This window comes from Scyliorhinus canicula, chromosome 4, assembly GCF_902713615.1.
Source record: "Scyliorhinus canicula chromosome 4, sScyCan1.1, whole genome shotgun sequence".
NCBI lineage: Eukaryota > Metazoa > Chordata > Chondrichthyes > Carcharhiniformes > Scyliorhinidae > Scyliorhinus > Scyliorhinus canicula.
This window is the reverse complement of record NC_052149.1, coordinates 214,278,041-214,299,630: the sequence shown is the minus strand read 5'-3', so window position 1 is coordinate 214,299,630 and position 21,590 is coordinate 214,278,041. Positions and strand designations below refer to the sequence as shown.

The 21,590-nt window shown below is 43.2% G+C and overlaps 1 protein-coding gene across 5 annotated transcripts in view; it reads right to left on the bottom strand.

Moving 5' to 3' along the window:
- si:dkeyp-23e4.3 (rho GTPase-activating protein 7) overlaps positions 1–21,590 on the bottom strand; it is a 206,259-nt gene that overhangs the window by 40,112 nt on the left and 144,557 nt on the right. For 3 of the 5 annotated variants that reach the window (XM_038796042.1, XM_038796044.1, XM_038796045.1), the window contains exons 2-3: positions 4,610–4,681; positions 4,024–4,105 (exon numbers count right to left, since the gene is read on the bottom strand). In XM_038796042.1, coding sequence (XP_038651970.1) covers positions 4,024–4,105; positions 4,610–4,681 — 154 coding nt within the window. Of the gene's footprint in view, positions 1–4,023; positions 4,106–4,609; positions 4,682–13,121; positions 13,419–21,590 lie in introns of those variants that run through there. The other 2 variants (XM_038796043.1, XM_038796046.1) reach the window with 2 other exon arrangements.

Genomic DNA, 21,590 nt, shown 5'->3' with positions numbered 1-21,590 from the left:
AGCGGAAGTATGAATTACCACCATTGAAGAGTCCTCTGTGTGCAACGATGGGCATGACTGCAATTGATGTGCAAAAACTGTTATATCATAGCAACAGATAATTAGTGGGTGCAATAATGGCTGGATTAAAAATAAGATGCGCATTTTAAAGCACATTTATGCATCTCTACTCAACAGTGCTCTTCCAGAACCCTTGCGCAGCACAATACTATTTATAGTATCACACTTAGAATCAGTCTCTAATCTGTTAACCACAGAGCCCTGTCGTTTCCTGTAATTAACCAGAATTTAGCTATTACATCCCAGATCCTGCCACAGCTCCCTGCTGTAAATTCTGGGTGCTGCTCAGCACTCTGGAATCCAAACTCTACATAATAATTGCTTTTACATTACTCCACAGAAAAATCCTATCTGACTACAGACGAGGCCCATGCTTCAGTAGCTAGAACAACTCTAGGCAGCACGGTAGCATTGTGGATAGCACAATCGCTTCACAGCTCCAGGGCCCAGGTTCGATTCCGGCTTGGGTCACTGTCTGTGCGGAGTCTGCACATCCTCCCCGTGTGTGCATGGGTTTCCTCCGGGTGCTCCGGTTTCCTCCCGGTGCTCCGGTTTCCTCCCAATCCAAAGATGTGCAGGTTAGGTGGATTGGCCATGATAAATTGCCCTTAGTGTCCAAAATTGCCCTTAGTGTTGGGTGGGGTTACTGGGTTATGGGGATAGGGTGGATGTGTTTTTTAAAAATTTTTTTTTTCTATAAATTTAGATTAGCCAATTATTTTTTCCAATTAAGGGGCAATTTAGCGTGGCCAATCCACCTACTCTGCACATTTTTTGGGTTGTGGGGGCGAAACCCACGCAGACACGGGGAGAACGTGCAAACTCCACACGGACAGTGACCCAGAGCCGGGATCGAACCTGGGACCTCAGCGCCGTGAGGCGGTTGTGCTAACCACTAGGCCACCGTGCTGCCCCCAGGGTGGATGTGTTGACCTTGGGTAGGGTGCTCTTTCCAAGAGCCCGTGCAGACTCGATGGGCCGAATGGCCTCCTTCTGCACTGTAAATTCTCTGATTCTATGAACTCGCATAGGTATTTTGCAATGTATTCTCAAGTATTTCATTGTGTGAACCAAGGGGTAGAATTTTACGCTCCCCCCGAAGGCAGGTTCTGAGGTGGGAGGGAACGTAAAATTGATTTGACGGGATGAACCCACCCGACCAAACTCAAATGCAATTTCTCAGTTGGGAAGGCAGGATCTGGAGTGCCCATTCACCTATTGAGGCCCAGTTAAGGGCCTTCTCCAGCAAGCCTAAATTTTTAGGCAGGCAGGAGCTGGTGTGGGGAGAGTGGGAAACAGACATTTCTACCTTTTCCAATCTCAGGTGGTGGTGGGCAGGGGTAGCAGAGGGGCTGACTCTTGATGATCACCTAAGAATTGGGGGTGTCTTCCCACCTGCCCTTCCTCCCCTGCCCCCCAGGACATTGGGGTTCCGTATCCTCCCCTCATCACAGCCGACCAGGAGGTAAGCTGATCACAACAACTTAGCGATTTCTGTCGTGTGGTTTTTTTTCCCTTTTCCAATGATAGTTTAAGTATGTTGCCAAGCCAAGGGGGATGCAAGTTTCAGTGCAGTTATGATAGTGAATGCTGACAGCTTTACGTCATTAGCATTGCAAAATCCAAACCTATGCATCCAAAGAGATTTTGACATGGGGCAGCACGGTAGCATGGTGGTTAGCATAAATGCTTCACAGCTCCAGGGTCCCAGGTTCAATTCCCGGCTGGGTCACTGTCTGTGCGGAGTCTGCACGTCCTCCCTGTGTGTGCGTGGGTTTCCTCCGGGTGCTCCGGTTTCCTCCCACAGTCCAAAGATGTGCGGGTTAGGTGGATTGGCCATGCTAAATTGCCCGTAGTGTCCTAAAAAGTAAGGTTAAGGGGTGGGGGGTTGTTGGGTTACGGGTATAGGGTGGATACGTGGGTTTGAGTAGGGTGATCATGGCTCGGCACAACATCGAGGGCCGAAGGGCCTGTTCTGTGCTGTACTGTTCTATGTTCTATGTTCTATGTATCCTACATTTATCATATACATTGTGGATTAGTTTCTGACTTTAATGAATAGAACATTTCTAGAATCCTGTTACAGCATGGACTATATCCTTGGTGAACTGTAATATTAAATTCCTGCAATGCTTTTCAATCTCAGTTTCGTAAGAATATCTCCTGCCAGTCTGTGATATTTTGCATTCCTACATCAGCTATCTTTATGGCAATTTTGCACAGTGGTTTGTAGGTTTGTTCCATTGACTGAGCCTTTAGGGAACTAAATTGCAAATTCGGGCACCCATTTCATTCAGGATTGGGGATGAAAATCGCACACAGTCATTCTGAGTTGGATTCAATCCCAGAAATGCCACAGCAGTGCTTGAACCATTATTTCAATTTTTAAAAGTTGTTTATACAAATAGCTGGAGGAATTTGTACTATCACAGTTGCATTTAATCTCATAAAAATAACAATGAGAATTTAAAGAAAATTTCACATTAATTGAACAACATTTTGGGAGAAATTGCTTGGGCATCTGTTTGAGATTTCTATAGTCAAATCATAGGGCAAGCATCACATGGAAGCCCAACTGACTCAGGGAAAGGTTTTCAAAGGAAAACCTCCAGGGATTGTTGGACAATGATCAGGAATGGAAACCTCTTCATAACTGGGCAACGAGAGTAATCCAACTATTTTTTCCTAGTTTGAAGATCTGTTAATTCAGGACAAATTGGAGAAATAATCTGTAATGTTAGCTGCTCTCTTGATCTCTGCCACACAAAGCTTTTTACATTGTACATCTTTGGTTTTGATCTATCCAACCTGCAGAATCATCACGCAAATCTGGTTATTGCATAAACAGGGTAAGATATGGGGCAGATATCTCTTTCAAAGAACTGGCACACAACTCTGATGGAACAAATGGTTTTGTTCTGTGCTGCAAGGTCCTAGAGTTTTAGAAACAATAATGCTACTTTAGTAATTTTGTACTGATATCATCAGAATGAGAAGATTTTCTCTGACCCAATATTTCCTTTGTTTCTTTCAAGTGATCTAGGTATGATTGGCAATAGCAGAATTTGTTGTCCATCCCTAATTATCCTTGAACTAAGCCAGGTCATTTCAGAGGACAGTTAAAAGGAAACCACATTGCCACCATAGGCCAGGCCAGGTAAGGATGGCAGATCTCCTAAATGTAACAATTTTTCAGGCAGCACGTTGGTTCAGTTGGTTAGCCTTGCTGCCTCACGGCGCCGTGGTCCCAGGTTCGACCCCGACTCTGGGTCACTGTCCGTGTGGAGTTTGCACATTCTCCCCGTGTTCGAGTGGGTTTTGCCCCCTCAATCCAAAGATGTGTAGGGTAAGTGGATTGGCCAGGCTAAATTGCCCCTTATTTGCAAAAAATTAATTGGGTACTCTAAATTTTTTTTTAAAAATGCAACAATTTAAAAAATATATATATAAATGTAGAGTGCACAATTCATTTTTTCCAATTAAGAGGCAATTTAGCATGGCCAATCCACCTATCCTGCACATCTTTGGGTTGTGGGGACGAAACACACGCAAACACGGGAATAATGTGCAAACTGCACACGGTCAGTGACCCAGATCGAACCTGGGACCTCAGCACCGTGAGGCAGTAATGCTAACCACTGCGCCACTGTGCTGCCCAAAATATATCAAATTTTAATAACACGTCTTCAAATGATAATATAATAAGCTATACTTGGCCATTCTGCATCTACAACATCTGCACCCTTGCAACTTCCAATCTACATCTCAGCATCCATTACAACAATAAACAGCTCCTGTTTGGTTAGTCCAGGTTCACTTTTTGTATCGTGGAGGGAGAGATGAGATTAACCATTAAAATTGCCATCTGTTATTAGGCTCGTTGCTATGGTCCATAGAAACTAGGTGTTGAGTATAACTGCTCAGTCTACATTCTAAAACGATGGGTCTAAAGCAAGATCTTACCTGCACAAAGACTCTGTGGCATCCCTGTCTAAAAATTCATGATCATTTTTCACTACTTCAATATCAATAGGAAACTGGGAGGCTGTGAAGAATGAAATGGAAGGGAGTGATTAAATTGCGTGGAATTCTGATATATAATGAAACTCTTATTTTAAAATCACATTGAGGCTTTGAAGCAATAATTTGCCGCTTGGGAGTTTTAGTACATAGTCGTACAAGTCAAATGCTGTGATGGATAATGATTGAAATAAGGAAATGCACAACCAGATTTATGCTTTCATTTTAAGTCCAATTTATCATCCGTTTGAACTGTTGGACAGGAGTGGGAAAAACACAGACGGTGCTTAAAATTGATTAATTTAAAATTAATTTTCCCCAGTATTTATTTTTGCAAATTAGGGTTATTACAGCAATAGGATTATTACAGCAATAGGATTACCCTACCCCCACCCACCCTCATCACACTCAGTAGATTTCAGCCTCAGTTGTGTGAGCTGAAAACTAAGGGAGGAAGTAGTTACAACCCCAAACATGGGAGAGCACAAAACCTACTGGCAGTCTATGCCTAAAAGAGCTGACAACTTGCCTTCAAAAAGCTGGGAATACTGTGGAAATCCAGCAGCTCTCAGCCAGTCACAAGCATCCTTTGCTTCAATTTCTGAAAGGGAAACAAAAAAAAAGAAAATCAGTATTTGCTGCACATAGCCTAGCAATAAATTACGGCAGTGCACATTGGATAATGAAGTTTGAATCCATGGTGATATAAATTCAGCAAATTGTTTACCCACCAGGATAGAAGAGCACACATTTCCAAACAGGACACATACCTCGGCCAAAGGTGGGACAATGGGACAACACAATTTATTTCAGTTTGTTAAAATGAAATGCATGCAGAAGAAGTGTTGGCCTGAATTGTGCAGCTTTAGAATTCCTGCACGTTAATCCCCAAAGTCAGTCTATCTTAGAGGAGAATAGTGAGCATGTAGTGGGAATCGGCGTCAATCTGACTGATTCATCAAGTCACTGCTCCACAAAATCTGCTTCTGATTGGGATCTGAGGTTTCGAGTTGTGCCACATTTTGACATCAGGCAGTTGTTTGTCCTGGTTTACTTTTGCCTTCCAAAAGAGACAAATGTTTTCTGCGCTGGTCTATTCGATTCAAGGGCATCAGTGCCATGGCCCAACCCCAATTGCCTCAAGATGGTGACAGAGAGCCACCTTCTTGAACCACCACACATGCTGTGGTATAGATATAGCCACAGCACCGTCAGGGATGGAGTTTTAGGAATTTGATCCTCTGGGCAGGGAAGAATAGCAATATTGTTCCAAATTAGGGTGGTATATGGTAAAGGGGAACTTGCAGGTGATGGTGTTTGTATGCGCCTGCTGCCCTTATTGGGTTGTAGGGTGTATGCGTCTGCTGCCCTTATTCTTCAGGGTAGAAGAGGTTGTAGGGTGGGTGCAGATTTGGAAGGTGTTGTTGAAGTAGCTTTGAATTGCTGCAGAGCATCTTGTAGATGAAGTATGGCAGCTATGTGTTTCAGTGGTGGAGGGAGCGGACGGGTTGCCAAGCAGGCAGTTTTGTCCTAGATGATGTCAAACCTCGAGTATTGTTCAAGTTGTGCACATGGAGGCAAGTGGAGCATATTCCATCACACTCCAGACTGGTGTCTCGTAGATGGGGGACAGGCTTTGGGGAGTCAGCTTTTCACAGAATTTCCAGCCTTTGGTCTGCTCGATTAGCAACAGTATTTCAGTTACATTTCTGGTCAATGTTGAACCTCATGTTGATGATGGGTGAGGGTTCACAGGAGATGATTAGATGCCAATGTGGCAGCTGCCCTGAACAGTTTGGCAAGAAGCACATTAATTTTGCAGCATTTCTTGATATTATGTTGAGTAAATTGAATTGGCTGAAGACTTCCATCTGCGGTGCTGGGGATTTCAGGAAGAGGAGGTCAAGATAGTCATTCACTCCGTAATTCTGGCTGAAGATGGTTGCAAATGTTTCAGCCTGGCCTTTGCCAGGAACACAAGGCTTCACCATCATGGAGGATGCAAATGTTTATGCAATCTCATCCTCAGTTGTTTAGTTGCCCACCACGATTCGTAAATGAAGGGGGCAGGGCTATACAGCTTTGATGGGGGTTAAGGGATTGCTTAGTTCTGCTTATAGCATGGAATGAGGCGAATCAGCAGAATTTGAAGACACCCCAGCTCATTTTTAAAAAACTAATATTTCAAAACTTGCACATTATCCTTAACCAGCACAAGTATGCTTTCTACCCACACAATTAGACCATAAAAATATCATGACCGGTTTTAAAACTGAATTTATGCTGCTTTGCTTTCCTGTAATAAATATTTCACTGATTACATCATAGGTTCTGTCACAGAAAGGTTTCCAATCGGTCTCTTGTTTTTATTTTTAAAATTTACAATTGTTATTTTTTAAAAAAGAAATGCCGCATAGACATGAACTAATCTCCCTAGAGTGTCATAGTGCAATGTTGAACAAGTCAGTCTTTCCTGTGCCCAAATGGGCAAAATAATCTTGTGGAAGGTAAATGAGTTAAAGAATTTTGTGAAGTTTACAGAGATGTGGCAGATGTTTTCCAGTCACATGAACTTCTCTGTCGCCTCCCAGTTGAATGTGGGTGTCTAGTAGTTGGTGGCACCACAGATTGCTGGTTATTCAGGTCCTCAAAAGAATCCTTGCCAGCCATCTGCCATCATAATTAAAAGGTCACATGGACATTGAACTAGAAGCAACAGATGTCATTCAATTACTAAATTCCTTCGGTGTTTAATCACAATAATTATCTAATGAATAATCAACATTAAATAAAAGGATTTTCCTGCAATTTAACAATAATGTGTTTTAAAGGGACAGTACAATAAGTTCTAAAATAATTCTACAATTTGGGGGGGGGGGGGGGGGGGGGGGGAGGAGAAACTTTCCCTCTTCAATATTGCCAATGCTAAAAGCTTACGTTGGTTTTAAAATTTTAATAAAGGAACCAAGTATTTATTTCAGTTGTTTGACTAAATACAAATCCATTTAAATTGACCAAACAGATAAAGGGATTCGGAAATGGAAGAGGGACTTCAAAAGGTAGTCTTCTGGCACTGAATTGTACACAGCAGAAAGGTTCAGAGTACAAAGCACTGTCCATGCTGAATCACCCAAATGAAATTCTGACAACAGTGGGACTGCTTCGATTATCCTTGGTGTTCACGAGGCAGGGAAGGGTTGGGGAAAATAGTCAATTGTCCCAATTCTGATCACTCTACAGTAATCCTGCTTCAAGTGTGGGACCCCGATTGAGAATTAGTTAGAATTCCATATGATTGCAGTGAAATAATCCATTCACACCTTCCCATACAGTAGGGTTCGCACACAGAATGCAATGCCACTTCTGTCCAAATAAATTAGGTTAGATTTTATAGGCAGGAGTTGTATGGCACCACAGATTTCACAATTGCTGCTCAGCCCCCAAATCTCAAAGCCTTAATCTTCAGTGAGGGGAGGGGCTGATTTCCAACTCCCCATCGCAATCAATCAATAAGAAACATACATTTGCAACGGATGGTGAGGCACTTTCAATGGATGAAAATCAGGTGGGGTTTCTAAAAACAAAATGGGTGATCTACCCCATATGGTTACTGCCCAGGTGGCAAAATGGAGATAATCCACTAGATCGCTTCCTGATGCCCTCTATACAATATGCACTCAATGGGCCAGTCGCTCAGCTGCCTTTTTGAGAGAAACTCTGTGCCTTATGTTTTGCTGGCATTGGCCGACAATTCATAGGCCTGAAAACAACACTGAATGGACTCCTTTGTTGCACATTAAGTATCATTACATCATTGGTACTGTTGAGCTGAACACATATGCTCAGACTTCAAATACTGCATATTATTGCACTGCTAAATATTCCCAGTTCATTGGATTTGTAACACAAGTCCATAATTCACCAAAATAATCAACCTGAAAATAATTTTAAATCTGCAGTTGGAGAGTCCGAACACTGAGCAATTAAGAAGCTCATTTTTTTGCAAATGAAAAGGAGGAAATCCACCCCTTGCAGCCTCAGTTCAATTTAGCCTAATGGATGTTTTTGGCTTGATGTTTGTTTGACAATCTGTCTCCTCCCAAAAGTAATCAGGAAACCTGGCAGCCTTTGAAAACTTGGCAGTGCTAACGTTGGCCTCATCTATAATCCATGCGGATCCAAATCATTCTTATCTAGTATCTACTGGAGTCTTGGATTGCTTGATTGAGCATAACCGTCTCCAGAACACAGTAGCTTACCACACGCAGATGCACGTACACACCAGCTGCCAGTGTTCCCAAGCACAATGCCCTCCCTATATTGGCTATGGATTTTTTACATTCTTGCTGCAGATTCTTTTGCCATGCATTCTATACAGTACAGTATAAGTAGTGTGCGCTGGAAAACACCAGGACGCATCACCCCTGCTCATTATACTTTTGTTTTGCCTTGGGCCAAATTTGAATTAGTCACACTCATACCACTGACGTAATGTTCCACTATCCACTCATCTATAGTGTAAAGTTCCTTAAATGTCCTCCCAACACATACCAGAACTCTATTTTGATACACCTCACTCATATTATTTAGTTCACGAACATGTACTTTTCTCATTCTTTTCATCTCTAATAGCCCAGTGCCTAAAGAAATCCTTTCAATTAAAGTCCTATTTTGAACTCTAGACAAGAGTATTTAAACAGTGCAGTTTGAAGACAGTTTCGGAAATTGGAAGAAAATCTTGCTGTTTTAGACTGTTATATGGCAAAGGACACCAGTAGAAATTGCTCAATTCATGCAAGATCGGGAATATCTCACTGGTTTCCAGTTCAGATCGACCAGTATCCAGAAGGTAAATGGTATTCAGCTAAGCAATGGAAGGAGTCATCAACAGTATCAAGCGGCACTTGCAATAACCTACTCACGAACGCAGAGTTTAGGCTCCATCAGCATTTCTCAGCTCCAGACCTCATTACAGCCTTGGCTCAAAGATGGACAAAGGAGCTGAATTCCAGAGGGAGGTGAGAGTGACTGTCCTTGACATCAAGGCAGCATTTGGCCGAGTATGGCATTAAAGAGCCCTAGCTAAACTGGAGTCAATGGGAATCATGGGGGAACTCTCCGCTGGTACAAAGGGAGATGGTTGTGGTGGTTGGAAGTCAATCATCTCAGCTCCAGGACGTCACTGAAGGAGTTCCTTGGGGTAGTGTCCTGGGCCCAACCATCTTCAGCTGCTCCATCAATGACCTCCCTTCCATCATAAGGTCAGAAGTAGGGTTGCTTGCAGATGACTGCACAATGATCAGCACCATTCGCAACTCCTCAGATAATGAAGCAGTCCGTGTCCAAATGCAGCAAGTCCTGGGCAATATACAGGCTCGGGCTGACAAATGGCAAGTTATATTCGGACTACAAGTGCCAGGCAATGACCATCTCCTACGAGAGGATCTAACCATCACCCCATGACATTCAATGGCATTACCATCATGGAATCCCCACAATCAACATCCTGGAGGTTACCATTGATCAGAAACTGAACTGTGCTAACCACAGTGCTACTGTTGCTACCAGGGCAGGTCAAAAGGCAAGGAATCCTATGGCGAGTAACACCTCCTCACCCCCGAAAGCCTGTCCACCATCTACAAGGCACAAATCAGGAGTGTAATGGAATATTCTCCACTTGCCTGGATGAATGCAGCTCCACCAACACTCAAGAACCTCGATACCATGCAGGACAAAGCAGACCACTTGATTACTCCTCCTACCACAAACATTCAAACCCTCCACCACGGATGCACAGTAGCAGCCGTACACACCATCTACAAAATGCACTGCAGTAACTCAAAGGTTCCTTAGACAGCACCTTCCAAACTCACGGCCACTACCATCTAGAAGGACAAGAGCAGCAGATACTGCTGGGAACCCCACCGCCTGGATGTTTCCCTCCAATTCACTCACCATCCTGACTTGGAAATATATCACTATTCCTTTACTGTTTCTGGGGCAAAATCCTGGAACTCCCTCCCCAACAGCACAGTGGGTGTACCTACACCTCAAAGACTGCAGAGGTTCAAAAAAGCAACTCACCACCACTTTCTGAAGGGTAACTATGGATGGGAAATAACTGCTGGCCTAACCAGCGATGCTCACAACCCGTAAACACATTTTTAAAAACGGTGAATTTGTGATGTGCCATAAACATTTGTATGTTAACTTGTGCAGATTATTATTCATATAAATCCATTAGCGGTAATCATGTGGTGGTTTTCTTGCCCATGTTTAACATGAAGTCATGAGAGTTTATGGGGTGCAGAGGCGATGTTGAGGACTCCCAGGGCGAGTCCCTCCCTCCCGTATACCACTGTGCCAGCCTTGCTGGTGAGTCAGGAATGGTGATAGTGCTGTCTGGGACATGTCAAGCCACTGTTTGATGAGTCTGTGAGACGGCTCTCCCAACTTTTGCACAAGCCCCTAGATGTTAGTAAGGAGGACTTTGCAGGGTCAACAGAGCTGGGTTTGCCATTGTTGTTTTGTGTTTTTGTAATGGTTGAATACAATGGAGTGGAAGAGTCAACCACATGGCTGTGGTCTGGAGACACAAGTAGGCCAGACCAGGTAAGGATGACAGATTTCCTTCTCGAAGTGAACCAGATGGGTTTCACGATAATCGACAATGGTTTCATGGTCATTGTTAGACTTTTAGCTGTAGATATGTTGAGTTTAAATTCCACCACCTGCTGTGGTGGGTTTCAAATCCAGGTCCCCAGATCTTCCCTTGGGGGTTCTCTGGATTACTAGTCCAGTGACAATACCACTATGCTACGCCTCCCCCTATACTCTTTCAACCACATGTATGAAGTCTAAGTTTGGAAGTGCATAATTTCCACTTCTCAAACCATCTACCCCTATGGCATTACAAAATAATAGTGCCAATTTTAGCATGTTCAATGGCAGTGTTCTAATGTAGCATTATGTCCACCAATGTAGGTCAGTTCAAGTCAGAGAGATTCAGAGTAGAAGGAATAGTACTCTAAATGCACGGTGCCTAAATTATCTTCACTTTAATCAAAACTTATGGAAACCATTTGAAGTCATTCCTTTGATTCCCTTTCATTGGTGCTCAAGCTCTATTCCTTTACATTATCAAAGGTTTTCTTATGCACAAGACTAGTTCAATAAGAGTTATTTTGGAGTTGTGATGCTTGTGTGGTGGATGGTATTTCTAATTGTTAAGAATATTGTCAGATTATAAAGTTCCACCAGTCCCAAGTCTGCCCGATACTGCTGGTTTCCCTCGAACACTATGATATTAACCCCCAATTGAATTCTTTAATACATGTGCATAACAAACAGAAAGAAACAACATAAGGTAAGATAAAGTAGTTTATCCCCCAACAGCAGGAGGCTGTCCAGGCAACTTGCTTCCAGGCTTCGACTAATTTCTTGACTAATTTCAGTCATTAACTCACCAATTGCTGTTGGAAAGGACACAAGAAAGTTTAACTTATTCTTTCACTGTCACCCTGACAGGTTCAGAACCTATGTTCATTTGGTAGAGTCATCACATGTATTCCAACAAAGTAGGATATTTAAAAAGTGTTGACTGGTAATGCACATGGTACTGCTACCTTACATCCAAATCTAATGTCCGACCAACCTGGGCAATTTCCATTGATATGTAAATTTATGCAGATTATTACTCATATAAATCCATTAGCGGTAATCATCAGGTGGTTTTCTTGCCCATGTTTAACATGAAGCCTTGATATGTTGTCAACTGCACTGTAGTGACATTTTGTTACTTACACCCCAAAGCCCATCAACAACCAAGTGGATGATTGAAAGGGCGCAGTCATTCAGTTCAAGAATTCACTGGACACCAAACCTGGTCCATGCTAAGTGAGCTGATCTCAGTTAGGAGGCTACAACTTACCTTGGCACCTGCATTAGAGAAGGCAAAAGAAACATTCGCACGTGTTTCTGCTCTTGCTACGCAACGAGTCCTGTCGGGAAGTGTATGTATACGGATATACAGCGACGATAGATTGGAGTTTGTCTGTGATGATAAAGGCTGGCAATGTCGAAATGATACCTCAGCAGGAGAATTGGGAAAATAAAATGGGGTGATCGTCTTGCAATATAGAGAGAGACAGATGGAGATTGATCTCATGGTTAATAATGGGTGCGATCCCCGCTCTAGAATATTTGCTGCTAACTCACTTTTTAAATCACCATGAATTTTTCTTAGAGTAACTGACAATCCGAACGTTTTCACTGTAATAGCATGACTCTGTATAGAAATTAAGCTTTCAACAAGAATCAGAGACAGCAGCACTTTGTCTTGCACCATTTTTACAGACGTATGTCATATTATTTAAGAAAATAAAGCATATATTGTTGATGACTCAGAAAAACAGCAATTCTGTCTGAACTCTACATCACAGCTTCACTATAGTACAAATGAAATACATTCCTTGGTTTGTCTGAAATAAGTTTCTTGCAATACAAACCGATCACAGCAATGGTTAACGATTCAATGGTGACATACATTCTGAAGCACAAAAATATTTACTGGCTTAGTAAATATAATACACAAAAGGTTCAATCCTAGTGGAAAACAGATGTCATCCCTTCAGAGTGATCTTTGGTCTTCAGCCTATGCATCATGGAACGGGAGTTAATTCCACTGTTCCATTCCCCTCATCCACCTAAAACATGAACAGACTGATGCCAAAGCAGCTACTGCTCATTTGGAAGATCTTTCAATGATTAAAAGATGTTTAAAGCTCCAGTTACCAGTACCTGGTACAAATCATTAAAAAAAATAGAAGTTGTCGCATTTATTCGTGACCCTTACTAAAGCCTCTATTTCACTAGCTTATGAATATTCTAATACCATAAAAATTTTAATAAATTAGCCCAATGATCATTCCACCAACAGTTCAGTGAATCTCAAAGCAGCTACATTTCAAATGAAGAAATCTCAATTGTAAATTAGTTTGACACAACACTGGAAAAGAAAAACGTCTTCAGTTGATACTCACGTTTTATAATCATCTTACTGAGAAGGGTCACACCAAGTGGGAAAGCCTTGCAGAGGTTACCAGGAGTCTGGCTCAATAAATTAAATAGAACTTTTTTCTTAAGTTAATCACTCAAGTTAAATGTCGATTTCCTCGTAGTTTACGAAGTTACTGAAAGTTAAGATTCAAGCTTAAATTGCTCAAGTGATTTTACTTCGTTCCACTAAATGTTTAAAAAAAAGTTTAGTTTCCTCCACACAACGACCCAGCTCCTTACAAAGATACTACTTTGCAGCATATTCCTGCGAACTCCCTGCACAGCTGGTGTATGTATGACTTTAAGCTCCAGCATTGGCATGAACAATTAAGTGGACTCTTCCATTCGTGACTCAGGGATAATTAGCTGTCAAATCTAAGCGAGTGCTCTCCGACTTCTTACACTGCGTAAAACAGCCAAATCCACTTGCTAGTGGAACTATAAGCAACCTTTCCATTTGATTCATGAAGACTGTGCATGTAATTAAAAGAAACACAGCAGAGTGCTTTTCATTCCAGTGTGCCCTATTCTACTGTGGAACACTCCACAAGTATGCAGAAATGAATTGCTGCCTATAGAATGGTAGAGAGGATGGTCACCCACCCAGCTGACTAGTCCCCGCACTAAAGTGACCTTACCTCCAGGGCTCATGGATTGATTTTGGAGGCATAGATTAATGGTTGCACTTAATTGAATAATTTCTTCAGTTAAAAACAAAATGTCATAGAATGTGAATCCAAGTTTTTTTTAAAAAAAACTACACCTTTAAAGAAAAATAGCTTTACCAATATTTTAATTCACTCCCATCTTCCATAAATTGTTCTCACCAGAGTGATTCAGAAAAGCAACTTTATAATAAAGATTCAATCAAATGAAACTTGGGATGCACAAAGTTCCGGGAGTAGGATTAATACGTTGGACAAAAAAGAATTAGAATCTTCTGTGCATTTAAAATCATAGCTGGTGCCAATGTATTAATATAATTGAAAATTAACACCTGTAACCTGGGAGCTAGGAAGGCTGCTCGTGTCAGATACAGAAAGAGTTGGGAACATGGGGGGTGGTAACACTTGCTGTACTTGCTCGTGAATTGTTTAACAAACCAATGAAGGCGGAGGTTAGAAATACTTTATGCAAAGGTTGTTGAATTCTCAGAAAATATCAGAAATCAATCTATATTAGCTTTAAAAGGAATGTAGATACATGCATGAAAATAAATAAAAAAGGTCAAGGGAAAGGCAGGGGCTTGGGTCTAAATGGATAACTGAGAAAGAGCATAGAGCAAATTACTTCTTCTGCTTCAAAATTCTATGACGTTAATGACCCATGAAACCTCTATTCAGCAGCACGATGGCACAGTGGTTAGCACTGCTGCCTCACAGCTCCAGGGACCCGCGTTCAATTCCAGCCTCGGGTGACTGCCTGTGTGGAGTTTGCACTTTCTCCCAGTGTCTGCGTGGGTTTCCTTCGGGTATTCCCACTTCCTCCCACAGTCCAAAGTTGTGCAGGTTAGGTGGATTGGCTATGTTAAATTGTCCCTTACGTCCAAAATGGTTAGGTGGGGTTACTGGGATAGGGTGGAGGGGTGGGCCTAAGTAGGGTGCTCTTTCCAAGGTGCAGACGGATGGGCCGAATGGCCTCCTTCTGCACTGTGTTTTACCAGTCTGTGATATATGTGACTAAATCTCAAATATTCTTAACTTATTTCTTAAATTAGAAAAATGTTACAATTAAGTTATCTTAAAGCAGTCATCAGACTGCATCAAAAGACAACTGATATCCTCTTGGGAAAGAAACTGATTACCCTTACTTGGTTTGGTGACAAAGTTCTCACACCAAAATGGTTGCCTCTTCTGGGCTGGCAAACCACTCCGCTAATCAGCAGTCAGTCCAAGGTGGCAGCCCGCTGCTGCTGTCTTATCAAGGGCAACTATGGACTTCCTTCGGACAGAACCATTGCACTTGCATCGGAGGGTTAACTTTCAGATGTTTACTGTGTAATTAATAACATTTGGTGACACCTAATGCAGCAGAGGAAGGCAAATGGAGAACAGGTGGCTTCTCAATGGAACAGCAACATTTGGGCGGTGGGAAGTGCAATACATTTGTAAAAAACAGGATTTCGGACTCTTCTGGTTTTAGTTCCCCTGAACACAATTTTAAAGAAAGGGCCATTTTTCATGCTCGAAGGATTTATTCTGTGTAAACAATATTGGCCAGAATGAGCAAGCTTCCTTTTTATTTGCAAAAAAAAAGTTTAAGTAGCTGCCATCCAACAAATGCAATGTTTAGTGTCATAACATAGTAAAAAGGTCAACCAATAGGGAGTGTCACAAGACAAGAACGCAACTCAAATTCAACCATGGCTAATTCAGTTTATACACTAAGCTACTGCATTGTAACTGAACTTTCACACTAAATGGAACGCAGCTGCCCAAAGTAGTTTGCATGTATTCACCATTGGCTAACTTTCCTCTCATTAATCTGTATGGATCCAGAAGGCAAACTTGCCAGATGCATGGCTGGCTGACATCACATTTATCCATCCATCAGTAAATATCCTAAGAGACACCTGCCGTCTCTGGGGACTGATCTGACCAATGATTTTCCCCCATTGTTTATCCCCATTGTTATTAGGCAAGAGATCTCGTGCATGGAACCACTTGTGGGGGTTTGATTTGTTAACGTCTCAATACATTTGACCTTTAAAAGCATTTTGTTATTTGCTCTACCAGTGTGTAAATCTAATCAGGGTGAAAGCTTCAGCAAGCAGCTTTGAATGCAGCAGAGAGAAAGAATGGCTCCATGATTCACGTCAGACATATATGAATTGATATCAAAGAAAGCAAATATTTTGTCACACAATATTATGTGGTTATAGGGAAGTTTTAGCAATGACCTTACACACAATGTAGATACAGATGGACTGTCAGGGCTGATCCTGGAACGACTGGCCGAGCTTCATTTTTCTGGTAATTTTCTAAGTGGATTCTTGGCAAATTGTATCATTGGGGAATTGTGCAACATGGTAAGTAAACACTTCTACCCCACAGGGACATCAATAATATTGAAAAAGCATCAAGAATGATTAAGTTGAACAGTACAAGTGAGTTCTTCCTACATACAACAGCATAAGTATCAGCCACAGATTTTACCTGCAAGGCAAGATGGCATGGGGTGCAAAATTGGCCACCATGGCAGCGGTGTTATGCTTGATATCTTTCTTGATATCATTTCCCCTCTCCAATTTTACCAGTAGCAGGGAAAACATTGGATGGATAGTCCAAAAATACGCAAGTTAGGTGGATTGACTGCTAAATTGACCCGAGGTGGGATTACGGGGATGAGGAAGGGTTTTGGGCCCGAATGGTGCTATTTCAGAGGCCTGGTGCAGACTCAATGTGCCGAATGGCCTCCTTTTGCACTGTTCCTATGGCAGCCAACTCACCAATGGGCCAATTGAGGCTCTTCATTGACCAATTAATGGGCACTTAATGGTGTCCTCCTCCTACTGCTGGCATTATACCTGCAGTAGGGATGTCGACACCAAGGGACTGCCAGCAGTCCCAGCAGCGGCCACAGCTTCCAAGGGCATTGGCAGGACTAAGTCCAGCTCCAGCCAATTGATTGATTGACAGCTCTCGGAAGTAAAACTTCCTCACTGAAGAGGGCAGAATTTGTTTTGAGGGAATTAATAGCCCAAGAGTTATTAAATGGCTGAGGCGAGCTGCAGCCAAAGAGTTGCGGGCTTGTCACTGACTTGTGTTTGGGGGGGTATGGACAGCCCACCTCCAGTGTAAAATTCAGCCTCACAATTCATCATTACACTAAACTGTAACACTGATTCAAGAGGGTACAAGATTACAGAGGTGGGAAATGAAACATTACACTAGCGCAGTAGATGATGGCACTCTATATTTAGAGCTAAAATATGTTGTAGGAATAGAGTAGAGGATGCTTCATACCATATCTGACCTGTTACAGCTAAACTCCAAATTCTCAGCATGGACAAAGTAGTTACTAAAAACAGAAGAGCATCGTGTTCTTCAGTTTGAACCCCACACATTGACCAGCTTAAATTTCATCACAGGAACCGAGTAGAGAAAAAAAACGAAATTTGTAGAACGTTATCCAATATTTCTGAAAGTGACAATCAGCCTTCCCCCCACCCCCCACCCCCACCTCTCCAAAGAGCTGAAGAACGTTGCTCAAATTTTCATTGGTTAATTAATACTGACAGCTCCAGAGTTTCTTGTTTGAGAAATGGGTGTTGTACCATCACGACTCCGAAGAAGACCCGAACACACCTTAATTGTGATTAATTCATGCTCCTATTCTTATCAGGCAACACCAATTAACATTCAATTTGCTAGTTTTATACAGTGGTCTCCTGAGCTGCACTCATCCAGGCAAGTGGAGAGTATTCCATGATATCCCGCCCGACTTGTGCCTTGCAGATGGTGACAGACTTTGGGGAGACAGAAGGAGAGTTATTTGCTGTAGGATTTCTAACTTATGACCTCTTCTTGTAGCCACAGTATGTGTATAGCTGGTCAAGTTAAGTTTCTGCACAACAAAGAACAAGTTGATTAGCGATAGTCAACACGGTTTTGTGAAGGGTAGGTCATGCCTCACAAACCTTATTGAGTTTTTTGAGAAGGTGACCAAACAGGTGGATGAGGGTAAAGCGGTTGATGTGGTGTATATGAATTTCAGTAAGGCGTTTGATAAGGTTCCCCACGGTAGGCTATTGCAGAAAATAAGGAAGTATGGAATTGAAGGTGATTTAGCGGTTTGGATCAGTAATTGGCTAGCTGAAAGAAGACAGAGGGTGGTGGTTGATGGCAAATGTTCATCCTGGAGTTCAGTTACTAGTGGTGTACCGCAAGGATCTGTTTTGGGGCCACTGCTGTTTGTCATTTTTATAAATGACCTGGAAGAGGGTGTAGAAGGATGGGTTAGTAAATTTGCAGATGACACGAAGGTCGGTGGAGTTGTGGATAGTGCTGAAGGATGTTATAGGATACAGAGGGACATAGATAAGCTGCAGAGCTGGGCTGAGAGGTGGCAGATGGAGTTTAATGCGGAAAAGTGTGAGGTGGTTCACTTTGGAAGGAGTAACAGGAATGCAGAGTACTGGGCTAATGGCAAGATTCTTGGTAGTGTAGATGAACAGAGAGATCTCGGCATCCAGGTACATAAATCCCTGAAAGTTGCCACCCAGGTTAATAGGGCTGTTAAGAAGGCATATGGTGTGCTAGCCTTTATAAGCAGGGGGATTGAGTTTCGGAACCACAAGGTCATGCTGCAGCTGTATATAACTCTGGTGCGGCCGCACCTGGAGTACTGCGTGCAGTTCTGGTCACCACATTATAGGAAGGATGTGGAAGCTTTGGAAAGGGTTCAGAGGAGATTTACTAGGATGTTGCCTGGTATGGAGGGAAGGTCTTACGAGGAAAGGCTCAGGGAATTGAGGTTGTTTTCGTTAGAGAGGAGAAGGCTGAGAGGTGACTTAATAGAGACATATAAGATAGTCAGAGGGTTAGATAGGGTGGACAGTGAGAGTCTTTTTCCTCAGATGGTGATGACCAACATGAGGGGACATAGCTTTAAATTGAGGGGTGATAGATATAGGACAGATGTCAGAGGCAGTTTCTTTACTCAGAGAGTAGTAGGGGTGTGGAACGCCCTGCCTGCAACAGTAGTAGACTCGCCAACTTTAAGGGCATTTAAGTGGTCACTGGATAGACATATGGATGAAAATGGAATAGTGTAGGTCAGATAGGCTTCAGATGGTTTCACAGGTCGGTGCAACATCGAGGGCCGAAGGGCCCGTACTGCGCTGTAGTGTTCTATGTTCTATGTTCTAACCAAAATGTTGCTGGTGGGGGATTCTGTGATGGTAATGCCTTTGAATGTCAAGGGGCGATGGTTAGATGATCTGTTGTAGGAGATGTCATATTCATGCCACAGACATGCCAGGTAGTTACTTGCCTCTGGGCAGTCCAAGGCTGGATATTGACCAGGTCTTGCTGCATTTGGACATGGGCATTTTCAGTATCTCAGGAGTGGAGAATGGTGCTGAACATTGCACAGGCATCGACAAATATTCCCATTTCTTACCATATGATGCTGGGAAGGTAACTGATCAAGAAACTAAGGTTGTTGGGCTGAGGGTACTACACGTAGTGATGCTCTGGAACAGAAATGATTGGCCTTAAACAATCACAACCATCTTTCTTAGTGCTAGGTATAACACCGAATTCAAATTAACCAGTTTTGCTAGGGGATCCTTGATATTTGATGTCAAGGGCAGCCACTCCACCACCACTGGAGTTCAGCTCGTTTGTCCATGCTTGAACCAAGGTTGTAATGAGGTCAAGAGCCAAATGGCCCTAGTGGAACTGAGTAGGTTATTGATAAACAAGTGCTGCTGGCGGATGGACTCCCTTCCCATCACATCACCAATGATCGAGAATAGACTGATGGGGCAGCAATTGGCTGGTTTGGATTTGTCCTGTTTCTTATGTACAGGACATACCTGAGCAATTGTCCACGATGCCAGGTAGTTTGCCAGGTGTTGTAGCTGTACTGGGACAGCTTGGCTGGTGGGATGCCAAGTCTTCAGTACTATTGCTGAAATATTGTCATGGCAGTGTCCAATGCTGTCAGTCATTTCTTGATATCACATGAGTGTATTGAATTGGCTGAGGATTGTTATCTGCGATGCTAGGGAGCTCTGGATGCCAAAATGGATCAACCATTCAGCACTTCTGGCTGAAGAATTTTGAAAATGCTTCAGCCTAATCTTTTGAATCGATGTACTGGGCTCCCTCATCATTGAGGATGGGGATATTGGCTGAGCCTGCTCCTCCAGTAAGCTGTTTAATTGTCCACCACCATTCATGGTTGGATGTGGCAGGACAGCAGAGTTTGATCTGTTTGTGTGGGATTGCTGAGCTCTGTCTATCATTTGTTGCATGGTGGCAATGGTAGAATGGGAGATATGCCAGGCCATGGGTTACAGATTGTAGCAGAGTACAATTCTGATGCTGCTGATTATGGTTGCCCAGACTTAGTTGCTAGATCTGTATCCCATTTACCAAGGTGATGGTTGCACACAACCATGAACAGCACGGTAACAGTGGTTAGCACAGTTGCTTCACAGCTCCAGGGTTCCAGGTTCGATTCCCGGCTTGGGTCACTGCCTGTGCGGAGTCTGCACGTTCTCCCAGTGTCTGCGTGGGTTTCCTCCAGGTGCTCGGGTTTCCTCCCACAGTCGAAAGATGTGCAGGTTAGGTGAATTGGCCATGCTAAATTGCCCTTCATTTCCAAAAAGGTGGGGTGGGGTTACTGGGTTACAGGGATAGGGTGGAGGTGTGGGCTTGGGTAGAGTGCTTTTTCCAAGGGCCGTTGCAGACTTGATGGGCTGAGTGGCCTCCTTCTGCACTGTACATTCTATGATTCTATGAACACAATGGAGGATATCCTCAATGTTACGATGAACTTAAGTCTCCAAATGGACTGTGCAATGGTCAATACAGCACCAACCCTGTCATGGACAGATGCATTTGCAGTAGGCAGGTTGGTGAGGGCGAGGTTATGCTTGTTTTTCCCTTTGATCGGTTGCCTCGCCACCGGCCACAGAACCAATATGGCAGCTGTGCCCTTCAGGACCCGAGCAGCTCAAGTCAGTAGTGATGCTAACAAGCTTCTCTTGGTGATGGACATTGAAGTCCCCACCCAGAGTACAATTTTGTCTTTGCCACCCTCAAGCAGTTCCTCCAAGAGGTGCGCAACATGGAGGGGTACTGATTCATCAGCTGCGGCGGAGCAGTACACAGCAATCAGCAGATTCCCTTGCCCATGTTTGACCTGAAGCCACGCTTCTTGGGGTCCGGAGTTGATGTTAAGGATACCCAGAGCAGCTCCCTTCCTACTACATACCACTGTACCACCACCTCTGTTGGGCCCATCCTGCCTGTGCGACAGGACATACCCAGGGATGGTGGTGATGGTGTCTGGGACATTGGGTGGAATTCTCCCATCAGTGATTAAATCCTGTGGTGGGGGTGGGAGTGGGGAGTGCTTCCCACTGCAGATTCCAGCTGGAAACCACACCATATCATCTGATCTTGACATTATGCACCCAGGGGTTTAGTGGCATATCCATGGCAGGGCGGGCATGATTGGATGTGTCCCACCCCTATATATGGGTGCTATATGGAGAAGGCACCCAGCATCACTGACCCACCATTGAAGATGGTTTAGGAGAGTCCTGAATTCTGCACATCATTGTTCCTGATGTGTCCTGGTGCATTTTCGCGGGGAAATCAGGCTTTAGTGCATTATTGATCCGCCATGACAGGTATTGGCAGAAGATTCCATGGGAAATTCATGTCAAGATGAAAGGGAGTGTTGGACGGCAGGTTCAATGCTGGGAGAATTTGGTG